Source organism: Heterostelium album (assembly GCF_000004825.1).
Source record: "Heterostelium album PN500 unplaced genomic scaffold PPL_scaffold8, whole genome shotgun sequence".
Taxonomy (NCBI): Eukaryota; Evosea; class Eumycetozoa; order Acytosteliales; family Acytosteliaceae; genus Heterostelium; species Heterostelium album.
Genome location: NW_008805070.1, coordinates 1403478 through 1427958, shown reverse-complemented (window position 1 = coordinate 1427958; position 24481 = coordinate 1403478). Strand labels below are relative to the sequence as shown.

The following is a 24481-nucleotide window of genomic DNA, read 5'->3' as shown; positions in this document are numbered from 1 at the left end:
TTATTGTTATTCAATGATACAATCAAATAATAATCAATATACAACGAGTGAAAGTGATTCACAAGATTTGGAGCTGAAGTTTGACAATGACTATAATGAGACTGTACACCAAGGATCTATTCAAGAGGAATTAGTTGGGTCTTTAACATTTGGAAAATGTTTCGATTGTCCGATTCTTCCAGGTGCGCTACCACCTACTCTAAAGTCATTACGGTTCGGTGCTAACTATAATCAAGAGATTATAGAAGGAGTATTGCCAGAGACACTTGAGAGTTTGAAGTTTGGTGACAGTTTTAATAAACCAATTATGCTTGGAGTCTTACCTCAATCTCTTAGATCAATAATATTCGGAAAGAACTTCAATCAGCCTATTGAAATTGGATCACTACCCGAGAGGTTAGAGTATCTAGAGTTTTATGATGATTTCAATCAGCTATTACTACCCGGTTGTCTACCATCATCGTTGAAAACTCTCATCTTCTACTGGCATTTCAACCAACCAATTCACGTCAACGTACTTCCAGAGAAATTGGATTCTCTAACACTAGGACCAGACTACAATCTACCAATAGAAAAGGATGTACTACCCAAGTCTCTAAGAGTTTTGAACTTTGGTTTATATTATAATCTGCCTATTCTGCCAGGAATTCTACCCAATTCCATTACCGAGTTGAGATTCGATTGGTTCTTTAATCAACCTATCTATGAATTACCTTCATGTTTAGAGGTGTTAAGATTGGAAAGAGACTACAATATTCCATTACCAGTGTTGCCTCCAACTCTTAAATCATTGTCTTTGGGTACAGAGTTTGCCCAAGTAATAGAACCAGGAATTTTACCAGAGTCTTTGACAAATCTATCTTTTAGTGACAAATACAACTATCCAATTCTTCCTGGAACATTACCAAAATCTTTAATTAAACTTTATTTTGGTCATTACTTCAATCAAGCATTGGGGCCAGGTCTTTTGCCTGCATCACTAGAAATCCTGGCCTTAGGTGCAGAGTATTCGCATCCAATTGTACCAGGAGTATTTCCACCTTCACTTTATATATTAAACTTCAATACCAAGACCGATATTCCAAAGGGAGTATTACCACAGTCTTTGAAAACTCTGGTATATTCAAGCACTTTTCCAATTATTTCGGGATCGCTGCCTGAATCTGTCGAATCAATAGAATTTGGTTTTCAATATAATCATCCCATCAAAATAGGCGATCTCCCAAACCGGTTGAAATCGTTAAAGTTTAATGATAACTATATGCAAACCATCCATTTCGATACACTACCTTCATCACTAAAGTCATTCAACATAGGCAAGAATACATATCAAGTGGACTCATCTTCAAGAGGAGAGATCCTAAGTCGCCCAATTGAATGTTCAATTAAGAGTTATGCTGCAGAAAGTTTTTTAAATATAGAGTTGCATTTCAAAAACATAACTAGTCATATATTAGTTGTAATAGTAACATTTGGAAATGAATTGTTAGTTGAACAGGTTGGGGAAAATACAAATCATGAACTAAAGCTAACTGGTTTGAATATAAACAACCATGATATCAATATGGTAATATTGAAAAATAATGATAAGTGGATATTGAAACGATTACAAATCTTAGCAACAAAATCAGCATATCATGTTATCACAATTAATTCAGTGAATAATTATATAAGTAATTTCCAACCTGATTTGTTTTTCAATGAAAAAACATTCATAATTAATTCCAAACTCTATTATTACATCACCAAGTTTTCCCAAAGTTTAAATGAAGTTTATTTAGTTATCTCTAAAGATACAAATATGTTGGTAAATTTTTAATCATAAAAATTAATTAGGTATTTTTTACTAATAAAAAATATTATAGTGTGCCTACAAAATAAATAAATATGAAGATCGACCACCAAGTTATTATTCTAGGTTAGCTAATGAAGTAATAACAATGACACTACTTTCAGGAAAACCAAATTTTGTTCAAATGGTTGATAGTTTTGATGATGTAGAGAATAAAATCTATCATATTTTGACAGAGTATTGTATTGGTGGTGATCTAAACAAATTATTTAGGATAAAATCTGAATCAAAAGAGTAATTATTGAATTCATATTCTTTAATAAGCAATTCTCTAACTTATTTTTTTAGAAAATACTTTTCAGAACCTGAAATATGGAATTATATTTCACAATTGTTTTATATTTTAAAAGAGTTGGAACACATTGGAGTTATACATTGTGATATCAAACCGATGAACATATTTATCAAAAATGGAAATTTAGTATTAGGTGATTTTGGATGTAGCACATTCAACGATAACAGTAAAGAATTTAAAACAATTGATTGGGCATCAGTACTGGCTGTTAAAGATAAACCATGCCTTGAAGCTGAACCAGAATCACTCCCTTCCGTTTGTGACATTGAAGAACCAAACTCTATAGCCAATGTAACTAGAGGAACCAAGGGTTATATTGCACCAGTACGTTATCATAATATTTTTTATTACTTAAAAATAATAATTAACATTTTTTCATCAAATAGGAGGCTATTTTTAAATATTATAGTCATTCATTTGATATATATTCTGTTGGGTCAACTATTCTGAAGTTATTATCTTGGTATGATTAAATAGTTTAATCTTCAAATCATAATATATTTATTTAAAACCATTTTATTTATTAAAGTCACGAAAAAGATATAAACAATCATATTCAATTTATATCAGATAGAAATAATATTATTATTTCTTCTCAGAGATATTCAAAACAATTAATTGATTTTGTGACAAGAATGTTGGACAAACAACCTCAGAATCGAGAATCGTTTCAAACTATTTTGGATCAACATGTTGATTTCCAACAAACGAGTATTAAATACAATATTGATGCACCGTTCCATACAAGTTCTACTTTAATTTCTGAAATATGTTTTGGCTCTAACTTCAATCAAACAATTGAGCCCATCACAATACCATTCAGTGTAACATCAGTAACACTCCTTTCATATAAAAAACCTTTATTAATAGGAGCACTACCTTCAACATTAAAATCTTTGATTTTAGAAGAAAATATACACCATCCACTACCTGGTGTTCTACCTTCATCTTTGGAAATTCTTAGAATTGATTCTGGCCCAATCGTATACAGTTACTTTCCAAAAACTCTTAAAGTTTTAACTCTTGGTTCTCTCTTTAATTTCCCATTACATAAAGATATGTTACCTCAATCTTTGCAATCATTAGAGTTTGGATATTCTTTTGATCAACCAATGGAGGATGGAGTCCTACCAAATAAACTCCAATCTCTGAAACTTGGCTTTTCATTCAAAAGTCACTTGATCCTCCCAAGTTCATTAGAGTATATTGAGTTTAACAATAATTACCAAATTGATGATGGATTATTGCCAGATACCATTACACATATTGTTGGTCTGAACTGTCCATTAAAGCCAGGTTTACTTCCTAAATGTTTAGAAATTTTGGAGTTTGGATATTCATTCAATCAAGAATTAGAACAAGCTGTTTTGCCAGAGAGTTTGAAATCATTAGTATTTGGTTCCAAGTTTAATAAGCCATTAAAATCTGGGATTCTTCCAGAATCTTTAACCTCTCTAACTTTTGGTGGTTCATTCAGGCAACAAATTGACTTTTCATTGCCTAGTTCTCTTCAATCACTAGTCTATAGGAATCTGGATGGTATCAAAAGCTTCAGCGAAAGATTGTTTTTGCCCAAAATTTGTCCTGGTTCTCTACCAACTTCCCTTATCTCTTTGAAACTTCGTGACTTGGAATTGATAGATACACTAAAATCAAGTAATTATGAAAACAACTTTTATTCTGACCATCTGGTAGAGTCATCCAACTTTTTCATAAAACCAATCATTAGTAGCGACACCAATTTTTATATTCTTTTAAAGAGAGCTATGGGCCAAGTAGTTATATTGATATCTGGTAGGAACAATGAAGATGAACTATTTGAATCAATCTTGCAACTTAATTATTTCAATTCAAAGAAAAAAGTATTTTTTTCAACGAAAAACTGTAATTCTATTACAATTACCTTGGTTTCTGTTCAAGATAAGTGGATTTTTTACTCATTCAAGTGTCTTCCTGGTTCATACGAAGTCGATTTTGAATATACCTATTCATTCAAATCACATCCAGATGTCGAAGATACCTACCAGGCTATATCATTTGACTCTTATGAATTCTTTGTTTTGGCAAAATATATCAACTCGAATGAATGGGATGATACTAAGAGTTATTTAGTTCAATCTAAACAAGATTTTAAATTGGTAAATATTAATAATTTATATTAATAATTTATATTAAGAATTTTATTTATCTAATATATTTTTATGAGATAGTATGTTTACGAAACAACCAATTATTTAGAAGCCAACAACCAGAATTGTTTACTTAGACTAAGAAATGAATGTAGAGCAATAACAAAATTCCATAAAGTACCAAGATTTATACAACACATTCTTTTAATCGATGATACTGAAGCTGGAACAATGCATCTGTTCAAAGAATATTATGTTGGTAGAAATTTAGAATATTTAATAGAATCGAGAGCACTAAAGTATGTATTATTTGAAACTAAACTAACTTCAAACATCAAATTAACATTTTTTCAATTATGGAGGAATGAACATATCAAAGAAGAAGAAATTAGACATATAATTCCACAGATTTTTGATATATTGGCTTTGTTGGAAGCTCATGGTGTTACTCATGCTGATATCAACATTTCAAACCTATATATTAAGGGTCAAGGTTTGGTGCTAGATGGTTTTAAAAATTGTTCATTTTTAGAGGATATCCCTCAGGCTGAGAACATTAAATTCGATCATTCATATGCTATCTATTCATTTTCTTTAGTTCTTTGCAAACTTATGTCTTTGTAAGTAATTTAAATACTTAAAACTTTCTGATAACTAATGTGATTCATTTTTTTTATTATTTTTAGTGATATAGATTCAGAAGGAATTCATAAATCAAAACATTACTATTCAGATCAATTGGTGAATTTTGTACAATTAATGTTTCAAAAATACCAAGAAATGAATTACAATTCTTTTTTGATAGAATGGAAAGGAATTTCAAGTTGAATAGTTTTAATATAAATTAAAGTTCAAATAAAAAAGTTTTATTTAATTAATTTAAATTGACGCGGATCCACACCACTGTCTTTGTTCCCTATCATCTTGAAATATTTGTTCAGATTGGTTGTCTTCAATCGAATATTTGAAATTACCATATTCAACACCACCAAATGAAAAGATATGACTGATTTTTGCGGAAAATCGATGAAACTTTAGAAAAACTTCGCTATTCTTTGCGGGGATTGGACTGAGATTGGTTATCTTTTTCGTTTCAACATTGTATTTTATGAATCTATTTTCTTCTTTGGAGTGGATATAGAAATTTCCTAAATTATCATGACATGCTGTGTAGGGTTTAATATCTAATTCGCGGCTTGAAGAAACTCTATCTGATAAACTTATTTCAACTATAGATCTTTTACCGCTTGATATTGAATATAGAGTTCCTTTAAAGATCATCGTCGATAGATGCTCACCACCTGTAATTTGGTTATGGTATATCCACTTTTCGAATTTCAATGTGTTGATATTAAATCTATCGATTCTATGAGAGGAAATACCATTAACCAAATAGATGTGATCTTGACCGTCATAACAAACCGATATTAATCGATCACCTTCGATTCCTTCCATCTCGCCTATATGTTCGAATGATTTCGATACAATCGAGAATTTAAACCATTTGTTTGGATTGTTCCAACCACCGAATATATAGATATATTCACCAATCGAAACCATTGACGAGTTGGTAGCTCTAAAACAGTAGTCAAGTTTCAACGGTTCAATTGAACTATCAAGAGTATTGAAAAGTGTAGCTCCATTTTTCTCACGATGTGTGATGAAAATAAATGCAGCTCTTCTCGATGTTTCTGCCAAATTGGTTAGCTTGTCTATAATAGAATTGAATTGACTCAAATTGATCTGTCCTATTGAAATTTGAATTTCTTCTTCATTGTTCTCCTCTGACAACTTTAAATCTTTGAATTGATTATTATATTTATGAATAATATCTAATAGTAATGATGATGAATCGTTGTTGTGTTGTTTGATAAGCTCATCAGTATTGAATGGATCATGATGATCATTGAACAATGTTTGATTATTATCTTGTATGAATGATTGTAATGATGAACTGGATGAAATTGAACTAATGATTGTTGGTGTTGAATATTGTGTAGTGGTATCTTCTGCAGATTCTTTTTGATTAGAATTTGGTGATTCTTTTTCATGATTAACATTTAACTTATTATTTATATCAATGATTTGATATAAATATTTCAAATGCTTAATATTATTTTCTATTTGATTTACTATTGTATCTTTTTTAATGACGATTGGTTTCTTTAGTCTAAACTCTTCAGTGACTAGATATTGATGTAATTGCTCAAAGTGTTGTGATATCTCATTCTCTGTTGCTGATAATGATTGATATCTTTCTGATGTTGATTTCAATGATTTCCATATTGCTCTAATAGTTGAATTTAATGCATTACTATCGCTACTACTATTATTATTATTACTATTATTTTTTTCATCTATTAATAAAAAACTGCTTAATGATTGTCTGATATCATCAATGTGTTCATAGTTTAAAACATGATCAGTATGTTCTTTATTATGATTGATCGTACATCTTGAACACATTAATCTATTGCATTGATAGCAAATAAACTCTAGTGATTTGAGTGGGTGTTGTGAACAAATATTTGACATTCTTTATCTATAAATGGTATATCTATGGTTTTGATCATAAATTATAACTTTAACAAAATAAAATTAAAAATAAAAAAAAAGTAAGTTTTAAAAACCTAGATTTTAAGGGGGTGGTTATTATCTCATAACCTCAGATCGACGATCTAGATATTTGTTTTTTTTATTTATTTATTTTTTATTTGCATTAACTTTAAATATCATTTTATTTTATTTCATTTTATTTTATTTTATTTTGTATTGTTTATTATTAAATTATTTATTAAAAAAGATATATATTATAGAGATCTAATAAACATTAAGTATGGTACTTAAATGTATGGTACATCAAGATAATGATGTTGATTCGATATGTCTATCTTGTAGACTATTGATTTGTCAGCATTGCAAAGCAGATCACGAAGGTCATGAGTTTGGTGATGACCAATCGTTGAATGTGAAGAACAATGCTATTGTAGGTGAACGATTGCAATCTTTGTGGTCTATGGTAATCAAGACGATCGGTCTAATCAGTCATCATGAGAATCAAGAGGAGACCATTCACTTGTTCTTCGAGCAACTCTACAACTTCATTATGGTGGAGGAGCGTAAACTTATTAAACCAGTCGAGAGAGAGCGTGAGAAGAATCAAAAGAAACTGGATATCCTACTCAAGAACATCGATGGTTTACTCTCGATTCTAAGTACCCGACCGATCATTGACATTCAACAACCAACCTCTGAATACGAAGATGGTGAACCAATAGAATTCCAACCAGATTACAATCAAAATAGTTATCTTGAACAATATAATGATAATAATAATAATAATCAGAACAATACATTAAATAATGATATATATAACAATAGTAATAATAATAATAATAATAATAACAATTTCGAAGAAACAAGAGTGTTTAATCATACATTGTCAGCATTACCATTCGATCAACTAAAGGAATTAGTTGCACAGTATGATTCAATAGAGAAATTCATTGATAAACATACTATTCAATCGAAAGCAATGAAATCATCTTCATCTTCAATCGATTTCGGTTCAGCATTCAATAGTAGTAATCATTCAAATTGTAATGATAATATTAGTATAATAGATAAAGATAAAGATAGTAATAATAATAATAATAGTGATAATGATAATGATAGTCACAAAAGTTGTATGGATTCTTTAGTATTGTCATCGAATATAGAAGAATTATATAAACAAATAGTAAAGATAGAGGACACTGATATGGATACTATAAATTCAGAGTTGAAGAGTTACGATGATTTCGAGACTGGCGATGTGTTGTGTGGCTTCGGTTTCGATGCAGAGTTGTTGGAAAAGGTGAAGAACGACTTGAAACGAGTCTATGAAATCGACTTTTCAACGATGGAACAACGTGACGGTGGAAGTAACTACAAATCATATAGAATAAACCATATTTATATTGTTGGTGGTGTGGTGTGCGATGCTGCCGACTTGCCAATGCAACTGTCGATGCAGAGCTACAGTATTACACATGACAGTTGGTCGTTCATCCCTACACACATGGAGAGCGCCGTAATCAAGCCGATTAGCAATGTATTTACCTCGGGTGTCAGCACTGGCACTCATATCTATTTGTTTGGTGGTCACCAACATTCGAACAACTACTACTGCTACGATATAGAGCAACGACAATGGGCAAGACCGATGGCAAGGAGAATGTTGGTGCGTGGTGGAATGGGTGTGTCGGCATGCTACGATGGAGTGCGCTACATTTACTTGACCGGTGGATTCGAAGATAGTAAATGTTTGGATAGAATCGATCGATTCGATACTACTTCCGGTCAGTTTGTGGCGAATGTAGGTAAACTTACAGAACCACTCTATAATGCATTCACTTTTTATCACAATGAATTACTCTATGTCGTTGGAGGTTGGAAGAAAGAACCACATTGTACCAATAACTGTACGCTGTCCATATACAAACTACAAGCTCCAAGTAATGATCAACAACCAATACCTGTTTTATCATTCCAAGTATCTGCTCATCCAACTGTTAACAGTAACAATAACAATAGCAATAGTAGAGGAAGTAAAAGAGATAATAGTAGAGGGAAGGATAATAAAAACAATAATAATCATACAGAAGAAGTTTATTCATCGCTGGTTTTGGAGATGCCATTGAAGTCAACAAGTGGTGTTGAGAAATGTTGTTTCGATCCATTGTCAAATCATCTTTATTATATGGGTGAGGATGAAGTGTTCTTCCGTTTATCGATTAATTCACAATCGGTTGAAATTCTACCACCTCTACCGATCGAATCAACATCGATCGGTGCTTCGCTCTTATTCGGAATCGACAACATGTCCAACCGATATATCTACTTGGTTGGTGGTGAACAACAAAAACTATTCCACTTTGACCTAAAGACATCGACCTGGTCACAACTACAACCACCACCCTATCCAACTTCATTCCAATCTGCTATTGGTCTACTCGAACAATAATAGCAATAATAAAGTATTCAGTGGTAGTGTTTGAGCTTTTTTTAATAATAATTACAAAAGATTTATTTATTATATATTTATTAAATATTATTATTTATAACTATCAAATTAATGATAATTACTCAATATGTTTGTTTGGTTGTTGAAAAAAATTGATAAATAACGCAAATTTATCTTCTCTTAATATCATCGACTGGTCTGATTAATCTATTAATCATATATAGACCTTCTTGTTTCAGTTGTTGCGCAACTGTTAGCTTTTTCCTTCTTGGCTTTCTGGCTTTGGTAACTGGAATCTCAGGCTCCTCCTCCTCTACTTCCTGTTCTTCTATTTCAATTTCCTGTTCTTCTACTTCTTCCTCTACTTCCTGTTCTTCCTCCTGTTCTTCCTCCTGTTCTTCCTCCTGTTCTTCTTCCTGTTCTTCTTCTTCTTCTTCCTCTTCCTCTTCCTCCAATTCAATATTTAAAGTCGATAACTTCTTGGTAAGATTAATAGTAGCTTCATAATCTTCCTCATCCTCGAATACATCCTCAATGTCGTCTTCTTCCTCCTCCTCCTCTACATAATCATCTTCATCTTCTACTTCTTCCTCCTCTTCTTCATCAACTTCTTCCTCTTGCTCTTCTTGAACTGAAACTTGAACCGGTTGTTGGGTGAGGTTGGAGTTGTTTCTTTTTAACTTTGAAAAAGTAAATTTCATTGGTCTGTAGAAGGTTGGTGTCGATGGTAGACTGAGTTTTGAGGATGGTGGTGTCATTGCGATCATCTCTTTGTAGGATTCGAGTTTGGATGGTGTCTTGATTGGTGTTTTGGAAGGTGTCTTGGCTGGTGTCTTTGGTACTGCAAACACATGATCCGATACTTCTACTTGAACAACAACGTTAGCATTTGGAGTTGCCTCTGGGAATTCATCTGGAATAATACCATCCGATGACAAACGAATACAATTGTCTATGTTGGCATCCTCTGGAATGTTATGTAACGAACTAAAGAACTTGTGAGACAACAGGACATAGGGTGGAACATAGCCTTCAGAGATTTTCTTTTTCAAATTGTTGAGTAACAATCGCTCTTCCCTGTTCTTTGGATCCTGGAGATCTGCGATTCTAAACGATTTCAAGGATGACGCGAGATTGGTGAGATCGCTCGTTGGCAGGAAATAATTGGAAGATGCATTCTTCTGGTTGAAAGTAACAGTGCCGTTGGTTGATATTCTGCTAAGTCCGAAATCGTTGATCTTCACTACAACACCATCGACCAACCAAGTTCTATATTTACGACCAGTGTTGACTTCATCGCCAATGTCATCTTGGTACATGATATACTTCTTTCCGGCTGGAAGAGTCTGCAGTAGGATATTACCAGTGTGTAGATCGTTGTGTACGAATTCCAGCTCCTTCTGGGCAATGGCGAGAGCATAGAGAATTTGGAACAGTATCGATTTGAACAGTTTGAGAGTAACCATACTCTTGGAACGGTAGTCAGAGAGTGTCTTGAGGTTGGCATACTCGAGAATGAAATGCATGTATTGGTTGGTTTTAAGAGTTGGATCCTTTGGAATAGCAGCAGCAGCACTATTTGCTTTTGACTTTACCTGTTTGGTAGTGTCCTGGAGAACTTGGTTGAGACGACTGACATCACCACTGTGCGGAGCAGCCTTATACCATTCTACCAATCTCACAAAATTAATTGTTTTATTCTGGTCCATCAACTTGTTGAGATGTTGAAATATAATTAACTCTCTATAACATTGACTCTGTTTATTGGAAGGTGAAGAAATATATTGTCGTTTAACAGCAAACTCATCAATACTACTACTACTATTATTATTATTATTATTCTTTTTTTTTTGTTGTTGTTGTTGTTGTTTTACAAAGAAAATATGACCATTTTTACCACCGGTTGGTTTCAATTGATTGTTTATAATATATTTACTATTCTCTTTATTATCATTATTGAATTGTTTTTTTAATAGATTATTTGATTTAGATAGATAAGATAGATCTTCTTCCTCTGAATCAATATCGTCGTCGTCATCCAATTTTATTTTCCTATCTACACCACTATGCACACAAAAGTAGCTGTCAGGTGTTTTCAATAAATGATTATATTGATTACTTTTATCGATTGATGAATCATCTCTATTATTATTTCTATTACTGTTTGTACTACCTTCAGTACTATTCTTAAAAGATAGTACCATTGTTATTAAAAATAATAATAATTAGAAAGAATTAAAATTAAATAATTATTTTTTTTTTAAGATTTTGAACCATCAAAAAAAAAGTTCAGTTTACAGTTGTTCCATATGATCATTTTTCCCTCCAAAAAAGTTAAAATTCAAATTCAAATTTTTTTTAATATACCTCTATTTTGAATAATAAATTATGGTCGTCAAATATTCAATACAAAGAATTTTGAATTAATAAATATGGATAGAAATAGAGAAGATAGAGATACATATATAGAGAGAGATAAAGAAAGAGAAAAAGATAGAAATGTAAATAATAATGTAAATAAAAAATATAATAATAATAGCAATAGTAATAGTAATGGTAAATATAGTGATAATAAAAGAAATCATTATAAACCATATAGTAGAGATAGTCATAATGAAAATAATAAAAATCAAAAAATAGATAAAGAACAATGTAAAATGTATAATTTACCAACAAGTAAGTTTTAAATCATAACAAAACAAAAACACAAAAAGAATACTTACACATTATTTCTCTTTTTTTTATTAAAATAATAAATAGTTATTACATCACAAAAAGAAAGTGATCCTGTTAAATTGAAAACCAGACAAAAAGATATTGATTTTGGTAAGAATACAATTGGATATGATAATTATATAGCTCAAATACCAAGGTAATAAATAATTCTTTAGTTCCGACGACCAATAATGTTTTTTGTAGATTACTTACCTATCAACTTTTATTGTAGACATAAACGTGAAAAACAACATCCAAGAACACCAGATAAATATCAAAGATGTAGTAGAAGAAGCTGGGCTGGTCAAATCAAAAAATGGAGAAAAGAATTACATAAATTCGATCCTAATGCTACAGAAGAAGACGACGATGACAATTATATAAGCGATACTATTAATAATAAGAATGACAATGATGAAGATAATAAAGAAGATCAACAACAACAACAACAAGTAAATAATGATAAAGATCAAGCACATCAAACAGACGATACCGATGATTTAGAAGCTAATCAATTATTATTATCATCTTTATTATCGACAACAACGACAACTACCACAACCACTTCAACAACATAATAAATAATAGATATTATAAAGATTTTTTTTATTTATTATCCAATCAATCTTTGTCATTTTATTGTTTGACATTCTCTTTAAATATTAGATTCTCTTTCTCTTCTACTTCTTTTAGAAATTGTTGAACATTTATAGAGATTCGAGGATGAAGTAACATTGATTCAGTTACCCATTTCTCACCTTTACTGTAATCATGTTGTTTGTAGAGTATTCCCAGTATCTCTAATTTGTCGAGTTCAACACATTGTTCTTTTAAATAGCTAGAGCGTGGATGCTTCGCTAATATACCTTGTTCCAATAGATATCTGAGTGTTTCTATTGCGTCAAACTTTACTAGATCTAGTAGTTGTTGTTTGCTTATCAGTTGGATAATTAGTTTGTTCTCGTGGAGGAATTGGATGATCTCGAGGTGATTCTTTTCAATGGCAATACCAAGTAATTCAACTTTGTTGGCGATAACCACATTGGGATTAAGATCGTAGATAGTTTGAAGTATATCTCTACAATTGTTGAAGACCGCTGTCTTCGCCGTTGAGTAAGACAACATTTGTTCGGTACTCAACGAGTGTTCAAAGAGATATCTAAAGGTCAACGGCTTGGCAAACTCGATAATGTTACGGTGAGTTGCATGTGGCATTGCAACTCGTGGAAGCATCGCGCTTAGAATTGCGACATTGTCAGAGTTCAATATCTGATAGTAGATATTCTGGTCGGGCACTACATTGTAACGTTCCATCAGATAGAGAATCACTTCAGCAGACGGTCCTTTATATCGATAAAACATACCAGAGAAGATCGATCTTACTCTTTCTTGCATCGATCCTTGATTCTGAAGTTTCGGTGCCATATAACGTAGTGTTTCATAGTGACCATTGATTGCGGCATTCGTTACTGATTCCTCGGTGACCTCTCGATGCTTCTCTTCCACCAGATAGCGAATTACATCGAGATGACCGTTTCCTGCTGATTTGTTTACCGCTACGATAGTACAACCTTCGGTTCTATTGGTGAATAGATATTTTACCACATCGAGGTGTCCATTGCCAGCTGCAAAGTCAATGGCTGCCGATGAAGATGGCCATCCATTTTCATGAAGATAGATTACAATCTCCATGAATCCATGCTCGGCAGCACGAACCATCGATGAACCTAGTTTCTCAATGAACGGAAATCTCATTAGCAACATCTTTATAATCTCGAGATTACCATGGTCAATTGCCGGATCCAAATGAATCAAGGTCTTTAGATATTGATTCGATACACTTGGTTTGAAGTGTTCCAAAACCACTCTTATCGTTTCCAAATTACCAGAGCGAACGGCATTCATAACAGCGAGATGAGAAGGACAAGGAACTTTCATTGTCTCCAAAAGATATCTAACTACTTTAGTTCCACCTTTATAGCAAGCTGGTTCTAAAATATTATTGGAACAACCTTCTGTTCGATTCTCAAAGAGATAACTCAGGATACTAATATGTCCACCCAAAGCAGCGCGATCCATAGCATCGGTTGTACAATGAGTTTGACTGGGAGGTAGATTGGATAATAGAAACAATAGATTGGCAATTGAACCCGATTGAACTACATCATCTATTAAGCTGTAAGAGGTTTTAGCTGTTTCTTTAGAGTTGTTGTTGTTGTTGTTGCCTAAACGATTCTTTTGATTGTCGGTGATCTTATGGTTATCTGAATTGATAAAGTAATGTGGAAACCGCTGATAAACCAATTCCAATAGTTTAACATCATTGTTTTTTCTGATGAAATCCCTAAAATAACTTGAACTGAATGTAAAAGTTGTATCTTTCAACATCTTGTAATAGATTAAATCGAATCTATTGGATTTTAATAATACATGAGTTGGTGTATTTATTAATCTGTAACTTTTAATTCCAAGATTTCTGTGAATAAAAGTTACACAATCCATTAGATAATTAAATAAATATACATTATTAATTATTTTTCTAAAATTTATATCTATAGTTATATCCATTACTATTCAACAAATATAATATAAAATAATTAAGATCAAAACATATATAAAAAAAGATATTCAAATTTTTTTTTTTAATAGATATTTCCATTCTGAATTATTTCAGATGATTTGGTAAAAACACATCGACATGTCTGACTTGTGAAGATAGCTAATTAATTAGATTTTTTTTTACAACAATTATAATAATTAATTTAATTATGTTTAATGTTTATCAAGCGAAATTAGAAGATGTAACTAAAATATTACCTCTTTATTTAGGATATAGAAGGTTTTACAAGGTAGATGAGTCAGCAGAGTTGGCAGAGCAATTCCTTAGAGATCGTATCGGTCAGGGCGAATCGATCGTTTACTATGTTGCAGAGGAAGCTGGTGGTCAACCTGTTGGTTTTGCACAGTTGTATCCTTTGTTTTGCTCGCTTGCAATGAAGAGAATATGGTTACTCTACGATCTTTTCGTTGCACCAGAAGCCAGACAACAAGGTATAGCAAAGCTTCTCTTGAATCGTGCTGATCAGCTTGGTAAAGAAACAAATTCCGCTTTTATCATGTTGAGCACTGCCACCGACAACACAAAAGCACAATCACTCTATGAGAGTCATGGTTATATTCGTGATAATCAATTTTATACTTATAATAAAACATGTTAAACCAACAAACTACAATAACAACTACAATAATAACAATAATAATTATAATTAGTTAGTAATTTTAATATTATTTATTAGTTAAGATAATGAATTAAATAAGTTATTTGTAAAACTAAATAAATCATATTTCGGAAGACTATTGAAAAAGCGATCGAGGAAATGAGATTTATGAAAGATACCCGATACTAAACCAAATTGCTCTGGTCTACCAAAGATGAGATAGTAATTATCGTCCAGCTTTCTGATTTTACAGAGAACTCGGTAGTCGTAGTTGATGCTGGTGAGGTTTATATTGACGATTGTATTCGGTATCGATTTGAATCCAGAGAGTGTGCAATCCAGTGAGAGTGTCTTTACGGAATCAGAGATAACACCGTCCTCTATCGTTGTCATATTGGCAAAATAACTCTTTAGCGAGAGATTCTCTACCGACGGTGGAATCGATCCTCTCTTTAGACTGTCGGCTTCGTAGGTATCCGCCAAGACAAGTTGCTTCACTGAATTCGGTAGAACTCCAGGTGGAATTGCCAAGTTGATATTGTGACCGAGACTAACTGTTTCGATACCATGCGGGATGGATCCTTCCTCCAAATCGTGGAAATAATGATCCAAACACAATTGGTTTATCTTGACATTGTCCAGCGAGTGTTTATCCAACTTGACATTGCCGATGACCAGTTCTTCAAAGTGGAAATTCACACCGACCGGGAAGATCTCTTCGTATAGATATTCAGTAAAGCTGATATTCAAAGATTTAACAGACTTTGGAATAGCACTGCCATGTATAGTACATTTATGAAGAGACAGACTCTCAATGTTTTCCGGTAGATCACCTGGATTCAATTCAAAAGTATCTTCACCAATGAGCATAAGATACTTTAGATTGGAAAGCGATTGGATCTTTGGAATCCAGAGGTTCGAGAAATTATGAAACTTTAGCTTCTCAAGTGATGCTGGCAGTGAGTGTAAACTACTCTTAAAGTTACGACAGATCTCTAGATCGTTCAACAACGGTGGAAGTACATCTCTACCAAGCGGTTGATTGAATTTGCTACTCAATCGGAGGATTCTCAATGAGTCGGGAAGTGAACCTGCTTCAAACGGTTGATTATAGACGAATCCAAAGTAGAGGTGTTCCAGACCCGAGGGAAGTGTTCCCGGTGCAATGGCATGGTCGAACAGATCACCCAAACCCAAATACTTTAAGGTGGAAGGAAGATGACCTGCTTCCAACGGTTGATTGAAATTATAACCCAAGTTGATCTTCCTTATGCCCTCTGGGAAGAATCCAGGTGTCAAACGCTGGTTGAACTTGTTAAAGACGATTGTCTTTATACCGATTGGAAAACCACCCAAAGGCAACCCCCAACAACCATAGATATGAACGACATTAGAATATAACAATAGTCTACTCAAATCAGCGTGATGTTCATCTCCCGTTCCACGAACCAACAATGTATTTATATTTCTAGGCAGTGTTTGTATATCTTTTATATTATCTAAACTTTTAAAAACAATGTACATCATTAGTATCTATATCTCTAGTGTGGTGTATTATTATTATTATTTTTATCCGATATTTACTTTTGTTTAAAATATAATCATAATTGATTGCATTTAATATATCATTTGAAATATAAAGATCACAATTATTCTTTGTTGACAACGATCTTAATAGGAGATCCTTGTAGGAATTTAAGAAAAACTCTGGATACTTATTGTTGTGTTGTAATTTCAGAGAATCAATGTTGAATGCTAGGTATTTATCTCTATCATCGAACCATCTCTTACAAACCAAACTAAAACAAATCTTGTCTATATTATCTGTTAAATAACCAACAATTTTTGATAATAAAAGATGTGAAAAATTAACTAAACTTCCTTTATTATGATTATCTCTCATTATAATTATTATTTTTATTTATATAAATTTATTGTTTTATTACTGATATTAAATTGATTCTATAGATATATTAATTGTAAATAAATAAAATCAGTAACAATCATTTTAAAATTTAAAAAAAAAAAAAAATAGAACATCCACATAGATCTATTTTTAATTCTTTGATTTTATTTCTTCAAAAAATTGAAAAAGAATGTTTTTTTTACTACAATTCTAACAATTTTCTTCAGATAATTTTCATCAATCAACGAATTAATTAAGATTATAAAAGTTGCTTCAACAATGCATATAATATCAAAATCAAAACATAACAATAAATTAAAATATAATATATATTTAATTAAGTAATAAATCAAAAACAAACAAACTATGGAACCACAACAATTTAAGAGAACATATGTATTAAAAGGATATTACGATAAAGAAGTCGTTGCTTTTACATTAGAAAATGTGTTTTCAAAAGAGGAATGTGAACAATGGATTGCTTTAACAGGTAAGTTAATATTTTAATAGTCATTTTCTATGAATATTATATTAATTTCATTTATTTCAAAATAAATTCACAGAGAAACAAGGATATGAACCAGCTTTGGTTAATGTTGGATATGGTAAACAAGTGTTGATGACCGATGTAAGAAATAATGATAGATGTATTATAGATAGCGAGGAGATGGCAAATAAGATATACGATAGAATCAAACATTTGTTGCCTGCCGATTTCCACAATCACGATATGATTGAGTTAAATGAGAGACTGCGTTTCTTGAGATACCGTGGTAAAGATCAAAAGTTTGAACCTCATCAAGATGGATCGTACCAACGTACTGACGGACCTAAGAGAGGTGATCGCTCACTTGTCACTCTTCAGCTGTATTTGAACGATGTCGAGCAAGGCGGTGAAACTACATTCTTTACTGGCAGTTGGAGGGATGAAAAGCGAGTTCCTGTCAATCCAAAGGCCGGTATGGTTCTAGTTTTCCAACATAATCTTCTCCATGAAGGTAGTCCATGTACAAAAGGTGTTAAATATGTCATGAGAACCGATGTCATGTATAGAGAAAGATCAACATTAAAGAAATAAATAAGACAACTTTAATTAATTATGTAATAATAATAATAATAATAACAACAACAACATTCATCTTTATTTTAGTTCTAACACTTTTATTATTATTTTTTGAGAAACAGATATGTTTGGGTTAATTGAGATTGATCGATGCAGACCCAGACCAATATCTTTGATGGGTATCATCTTTGAAGAACGCCTGGCATGTATCAGTCTCGATGGAATATCTGAAATTACCATAGCCTGCACCACCAAATGAGTATATACAACTTGATGTTGATGATTCTCTATGATATAGCAGGTAGACTGATCCTTCTTTTGCAGGGATTGGAGTGAGTTTGGTTATTCCTTTCGTTTCCACATTGAATCTGATGAATCGATTGTCTGATGAATGAATGTAGAAATTTCCATTGCTATCATGACATGCTGTGTATGTTCTGAAGCTAAGACACTCATGGACCAATTTGGTTTTTGTTGTCAAATCAAATTCAAACATAGTCTGACTACTGTATGGAATGGAATACAATTTACCTTGGAATATCATCGTTGATACTTGTCGACCTCTGAGATCACCTATCTCGGGACTGTACGGTTCAAATTTCGTTGTATTAATATTGAATCTAAAAATTCTTTTGGCATCGCCATTCGCCAGATATATATGATCTTGTCCGTCATAACAAACTGAAATATAGCTGCCAGGATTGACACCCTCCATCTTGGACACATTGTAATTTTTCGATTTCACAGAGAACTTTATCCAATTGGATTGATTTGATCTACCACCAAAGATATATAAATATTCACCAACAGAGATTATCGATGAATATGTGCTACAAAAATCGTAATCCAAATTAAATTCTTTGGTTGAATTGTCTGATGTGTTGATCAATGTCATTCCTTTTGAATGATTCGTTGTTATTATATATGATTCTTTAATATCATTATTATTTGTGGTAACTACTTTTGCTGATGTTTTTGATAGTTTAATAGATTCCATGATTAATGAATTGAATTTATGTAAATCTGGTTGTTTTGTTGAGAAGTGATATTCATTTATGTTTTCATCGATTATATTTGTTGGTGATATTACTTTGAATTGATTATTATATTTAAAAATCATATCTAATATTAATGATGACAGTGAATTGTTGTTATATTGTTCAAGCAAAGTATCTTGTTTGTTATTACGATAGAATAATGTTTGATTATTATCTTTGATAAATGATTGTAATGATGAACTTGTGTTGATTGATTTCATTATTGTTATTGTTGAATATTGATCGGTTGTATCTAAAACTACTGAATCACTACCATGATCATCACTGAAATCATTACTATCTTTATTAATGATATTATTTTTATTATTACTATTTATACTTATTATTATACTATTAAGATATTTTAATTCATTTATATTCTTATCTATTTGATTAATGATTGTATCTTTATCGTTGATAATATCTTTCTTTAGTCTATGCTCTTCGTTGATTAGATATTGATGTAACTGTTCAAAGTGTTGTTTGATCTCATTCTCTGTTGCTGATAATGATTCATATCGAGATGTTGATGATTTTAATGATTTCCATATCGATTGAAGTCTTAATTCAATGAATGTAGATTGCTTCAGATTAATTTTACTATCATTATTATTATTATGATCATTATTAATATTATCTAAAGATATATTATTTAAAGATTGTATTATGTCATCTATGTGTTCAGAATGTTGAACATGATCGGGTTGATTTTTGTTGTGTTTGAACGCACATCTTGAACACATCAATTTATTGCAACTAAAACAAATGATTTTAAGTGATTTATTATGTTCATCACAGATAAATGATTTACAGGATAACATTTTGAAATTAAAAAATAAAAATATACAAAAAAATATCTTTTGATCTGTTCAATAGTTATCAATCAATTTTCTGGTTTAAAGTTCATGTTTTTTAAAAAAATGATTTTCATATTAAATTTTTCACCTAGATCGTGCAGCCAAAAAATGCCAGTAATTTACTGTGAAAAATTTAAATATTTAATAACAAAAAACAAAACAATTACCAATTTATTTTTCAAAGAATTCATGACATTCTTGATTTGACCAATTGTTTTGAATATCTTTCTATTCACGAAAAACTTGCAACTCAAAAATTCATCCCAAGACTTAACAAGAATTCTATCATATTGTTAACCATTTATACTTTGATGTATTTAACTAAACCAAGTTATAAATCAACAAATTCTATCTTTGTTGAACTTAGAATCTAAACAATAATAATCAAACATGTAAATCTTAATTATTATAATAATCAACCTATCTCTTGTTTTTAATCTAAAGTTAATAAAATTAAATGAAATGTTTTGTAAAATCCAAAAAAGCCATTCATTCTAAAAAATCAAAATTTCTTCTCAAAACGGTATTCAAATAGTAACCAATCAAATTTCTGGTTTTATATGAAAACCTATTTTTAAAAAAACGAACTTTAATTTATCAATAGCTCTGGCTTCATTAAACTATTTAGATGACATATATAGAGTGTGAAGGATTATTTCAAAAAAACCAAAGTTAACATTAGGAATAACTTTTGTAAGATTATTTCTTTTGAATTTAGGAGAGATTCTTGACAACCTTAATCAAAATAATTGTTTAAAAAATAGTGGATATAATATTGATACTCCCCCCTAAACTGAATCAATAAAAACTAGAAGTAATAAAGGGGTAAAGAGAATCTCTCCCTATATGTAAAAGTGTGTATATTATTAATACAAAATAAAAAAAAATTCAGCACGAATTATTTAATTCAAAATGATATTAGATTTAATATTTTCATTTGATTTCACTTCAAAAATTAAAAATATTATAAGTGGTATTCACTCTAAAAGGATAAAGTAATAGAAGAATATTATTTTTATTGAATCATTTTAAAAGTTCAACAAAAAAAAATTCTAAATGATTTCTCTAAAACAATTAGTTGAAAAAACTCCAAAGAGTTGGTATTCACCAATGAACCCAAATGATAGTTGGGACCTAGTGAATGGAAAAATCGAAAAATTTGGTATCGTAAATGAAGATAATAGAGAAAGATATGAACCACTCTTAAAAGGAGTTTCAATATTTGTAAGATACGTTTGGCCATCAGTTGATCTCACTACTCTGGCATTGGGTACTCAATTCAGTATTTTTTTGCGCATTTTCGATGACAATATTGATACCAGTGAACCAGAATATGCAATCAAACATATCAATAGAGTAATCAATATAATTAAATTTGGAAAACTCGAAGAAGATCCAACACCTATTGAAAGAAATTTGTTTGATCTTAATCAGAATTTGGACGACAGATTTGGAGAGAAACTTGCATTGATCAATCTGTTCAGAAATTCTTTGTTGGATTATTTTGACAATCTATTGGCATGGCAGAATATGAAGGTACGAAATTGAATTTATAGATTTTACAATCATATCTATTTATTAATTATTTTTTTTAATTAGAAATTAAAAGGTGATTTAAGTATGAATTTATATTATACTCTAAGAAGATATAATTATGCTATGATACCTTCTTTTTTCATAACTTTAATCTTCACAATGAAAAGATTAAAGTGTGAAATAATTCTTGATCCTTTGTGGAAAACTATTGTGGAGCTTTCAGGAAACATCTGTGCCATTTACAATGATGTATTATCCTATGAAAAGGAGATGAAAGAAAATGATGAAAGAATGAATAGTTTCCATTTTATGAAAACTCAAAACAATTGGTCAAATCAAGAATGTCTTGAATTCTTTGAAAAAGAAATTGGTAATTGTTTTGAACAACTTTCTATTCACGAAAAACTTGCAACTCAAAAATTCATCCCAAGACTTAACAAAGAAGATCAAGAAGAATTCTATCAGATTATTAATAATTTACATACTTTGATACATGCTATATTATCTATGTATTTAACTAAACCAAGTTATAAATCAACAAATTCTATCTTTGTTGAACTTAGAATCTAAATAATAATAATCAAGCATCTAAATCTAAATTAATAATCAACCTATCTCTTGTTTTTAATCTAAATTTAATAAAATTAAAAATATTATGTAAAATTTTAACAAAGTATATAAGTAGTTTAGTTAAATTGTCTTGGTTTCTTAGTGTTTTATCTTCATGCATAAAAAGAGTTTGGTTAGTGAGTGACTGTGGTTGATTTAGCACCGCACCAACTTCTATTCTCTTTGTCCTCGGTTAAGAATGGCTCCGATTGATCGAATTCGATTGAATATCGGAAATTATCATTAGATATACCTGAGAATGAATAGATGTAGCTCTTGGTGGACGATGCTCGATGATACATTAGATAGACACCGCCATGCTTTGAAAGGATCGGTTGGAGTTCTGTGATACGTTTGGTTTCGACATTGATTCGCACGAATCTCCTCGGATTGAGTGAATGAATGTAGAAATTACCGTTGTTATCGTGGCACGCCGAGAATGCATTCAAATCGAGTAGTTCGTGTTTCAACTTGGTATGTTCTGTCAAATCGTATTCCCAGTAGACCTTTAGGTTGTAAGGCACCGAGTAGAGCTTGCCACGGTAGATCATCGTTGCTATCTGTTGACCGTATGCCAGCCGACCGTAGCTATCGAATCGCGACAACCGGATATTGAAGCGATCGATTCTATCGGCTGTTCGACCGTTGACGAGGTAGATGTGATCCTGACCGTCGTAGCACACTGAGATGTTGGTATCACCGACGATACCAGACATCTCGCCAAACTGCTCGATCGCTTTCGATTTAACCGATATCTTACACCACTTACTCTGATTGACATCACCACCAAACACATAGATATACTCGTCGACAGCAACCATCGATTGAAAGGTATCAAAGAAATTATAATCGAATTGCAACTCCTCGATTGAATTCTTATTTGAAAGGTCGATGAGTGTTGCACCTTTTGATTTGTGTGTTGAGAGTATATATGATTTCGGTTTATTACTGTTTAGTTTAATTGAATCTCCAATGATTGAATCTAATTGTTTGAAATCTGGTTGTTTTATCCTAATATTATATGGATCTCTATTATTCTGCTCTTCTTCCTCTTCTTCTTCATTATCAACTTTTTTTGTTGTTACTGTTGTTATTGAATTGAATTTATTATTATATTTATAAATGATATCTAATAATAAAGATGAAGTATTGCTATATTGTTCTAATAGTTCATCAAACTTTAATAAATCTGTATTACTATCGATGTTGAACAATGTTTGATTATTATCATTAATGAATGATTGTAATGATGAACTTGTTGTGATTAACTCTGAATATGATGCTATTGTATATCTATCTATTATATCATCTGTTTCATTATTATAATTATCATTTTCATTACTATTATTATTAATATTACTATTATTATTAATATTATTATTATTATTAATTTTATTATTTATATTTAAAATATAATTTAAATATTTTAATTCATTTATATTATTATTTATTTGTTGCTCTATCATATCTTTATCATTGATGATTGGTTTCTTTAGTTTATGTTCTTCATTGATTAGATATTTGATGTAACTGTGCAAAGTGTTGTGATACTTCATTCTCTGTTGCTGATAATCTTTGATATCTTGTTGATGATGATTTCAATGATTTCCAAATCGATTTTAATCTTGACTCTATATTAGAGTGGTGATTGTTATTATTATTATTATTATTATTATTACTATTACTATTTTCAAAATCTTTTGTTGAAATGCTATTTAATGATTTTACTATATGATCTATATGTTCAATGTGTTGTGAGTGATCAGCTTGTGATTTATTATGATCGAGAACGCAGCTTGAACACATCAATCTATTACAAATGTAACAAATACTCTCTAGATTCTCACTATCATGATCATTGCACTTCAACATCTCTTTAATATCCTCCATGTAATTACAACTATTAATTCTATACTGATCAAAATGTTTAATTAATAAATCAGTTTTTGTTTAATTATATTCTACTTAATCAATTTAATCTTGATTATCTAAAAAAAAAAGTAGCCCGATCATCATTAATATCAAGGTGTTGTAATAAAATATCATATCTCTTGAATGATCTTTCGGAATTACATAATCTATTTTTTTTTTTTTAACTTTTCCAGATATAGAGAAACCATCATGATGATCACAATTAAAAATAAAAAAAAAAATAATTTAATTTCCGATTTCTTTTTTCATTCCCTAAGTCTCTAATTATTTTATTTTACAACACACACACACACACAAATTAGATATAATATTTATAAAACCAATTGT

At 31.0% G+C, this 24481-nt stretch overlaps 12 protein-coding genes across 12 annotated transcripts; 6 read left to right on the top strand and 6 right to left on the bottom strand.

Moving 5' to 3' along the window:
- Nucleotides 1-13: 13 nt before the first annotated feature.
- Nucleotides 14-5104, top strand: PPL_08192 (uncharacterized protein; the record flags this gene model as incomplete). The annotated part of the gene is made up of 9 exons (XM_020579016.1): nt 14-1807; nt 1866-2086; nt 2141-2471; nt 2534-2610; nt 2677-3538; nt 3908-4009; nt 4094-4285; nt 4358-4896; nt 4963-5104. The coding sequence occupies 9 exons, from the start codon at nt 14-16 to the stop codon at nt 5102-5104; spliced, it is 4260 nt and encodes a 1419-aa protein (XP_020430855.1).
- Nucleotides 5105-5155: 51 nt separating this feature from the next.
- On the bottom strand, nt 5156-6811 carry PPL_08191 (uncharacterized protein; the record flags this gene model as incomplete). Its single annotated transcript, XM_020579015.1, has 1 exon — nt 5156-6811. The coding sequence occupies one exon, from the start codon at nt 6809-6811 to the stop codon at nt 5156-5158; it is 1656 nt and encodes a 551-aa protein (XP_020430854.1).
- A 301-nt stretch (nt 6812-7112) lies between these two features.
- Nucleotides 7113-9281, top strand: PPL_08190 (uncharacterized protein; the record flags this gene model as incomplete). The annotated part of the gene is made up of 2 exons (XM_020579014.1): nt 7113-8199; nt 8458-9281. The coding sequence occupies 2 exons, from the start codon at nt 7113-7115 to the stop codon at nt 9279-9281; spliced, it is 1911 nt and encodes a 636-aa protein (XP_020430853.1).
- Nucleotides 9282-9451: 170 nt separating this feature from the next.
- PPL_08189 (putative protein kinase) lies at nt 9452-11485 on the bottom strand (the record flags this gene model as incomplete). The annotated part of the gene is made up of 1 exon (XM_020579013.1): nt 9452-11485. One exon carries the CDS (start codon nt 11483-11485, stop codon nt 9452-9454), a length of 2034 nt encoding a protein of 677 aa, XP_020430852.1.
- A 228-nt stretch (nt 11486-11713) lies between these two features.
- slbp (histone RNA hairpin-binding protein) lies at nt 11714-12574 on the top strand (the record flags this gene model as incomplete). The annotated part of the gene is made up of 3 exons (XM_020579012.1): nt 11714-11957; nt 12042-12153; nt 12229-12574. The coding sequence occupies 3 exons, from the start codon at nt 11714-11716 to the stop codon at nt 12572-12574; spliced, it is 702 nt and encodes a 233-aa protein (XP_020430851.1).
- Nucleotides 12575-12632: 58 nt separating this feature from the next.
- Nucleotides 12633-14498, bottom strand: PPL_08187 (uncharacterized protein; the record flags this gene model as incomplete). Its single annotated transcript, XM_020579011.1, has 2 exons — nt 12633-13291; nt 13361-14498. 2 exons carry the CDS (start codon nt 14496-14498, stop codon nt 12633-12635), a joined length of 1797 nt encoding a protein of 598 aa, XP_020430850.1.
- Nucleotides 14499-14764: 266 nt separating this feature from the next.
- On the top strand, nt 14765-15214 carry PPL_08186 (GNAT family N-acetyltransferase; the record flags this gene model as incomplete). Its single annotated transcript, XM_020579010.1, has 1 exon — nt 14765-15214. One exon carries the CDS (start codon nt 14765-14767, stop codon nt 15212-15214), a length of 450 nt encoding a protein of 149 aa, XP_020430849.1.
- Nucleotides 15215-15292: 78 nt separating this feature from the next.
- PPL_08185 (uncharacterized protein) lies at nt 15293-17117 on the bottom strand (the record flags this gene model as incomplete). Its single annotated transcript, XM_020579009.1, has 2 exons — nt 15293-16713; nt 16799-17117. 2 exons carry the CDS (start codon nt 17115-17117, stop codon nt 15293-15295), a joined length of 1740 nt encoding a protein of 579 aa, XP_020430848.1.
- A 369-nt stretch (nt 17118-17486) lies between these two features.
- PPL_08184 (prolyl hydroxylase family protein) lies at nt 17487-18198 on the top strand (the record flags this gene model as incomplete). The annotated part of the gene is made up of 2 exons (XM_020579008.1): nt 17487-17610; nt 17684-18198. 2 exons carry the CDS (start codon nt 17487-17489, stop codon nt 18196-18198), a joined length of 639 nt encoding a protein of 212 aa, XP_020430847.1.
- A 118-nt stretch (nt 18199-18316) lies between these two features.
- Nucleotides 18317-20041, bottom strand: PPL_08183 (kelch repeat-containing protein; the record flags this gene model as incomplete). The annotated part of the gene is made up of 2 exons (XM_020579007.1): nt 18317-19857; nt 20032-20041. The coding sequence occupies 2 exons, from the start codon at nt 20039-20041 to the stop codon at nt 18317-18319; spliced, it is 1551 nt and encodes a 516-aa protein (XP_020430846.1).
- A 1092-nt stretch (nt 20042-21133) lies between these two features.
- Nucleotides 21134-22183, top strand: PPL_08182 (uncharacterized protein; the record flags this gene model as incomplete). The annotated part of the gene is made up of 2 exons (XM_020579006.1): nt 21134-21613; nt 21677-22183. The coding sequence occupies 2 exons, from the start codon at nt 21134-21136 to the stop codon at nt 22181-22183; spliced, it is 987 nt and encodes a 328-aa protein (XP_020430845.1).
- A 173-nt stretch (nt 22184-22356) lies between these two features.
- On the bottom strand, nt 22357-24112 carry PPL_08181 (uncharacterized protein; the record flags this gene model as incomplete). The annotated part of the gene is made up of 2 exons (XM_020579005.1): nt 22357-23712; nt 23774-24112. The coding sequence occupies 2 exons, from the start codon at nt 24110-24112 to the stop codon at nt 22357-22359; spliced, it is 1695 nt and encodes a 564-aa protein (XP_020430844.1).
- Nucleotides 24113-24481: the final 369 nt, after the last annotated feature.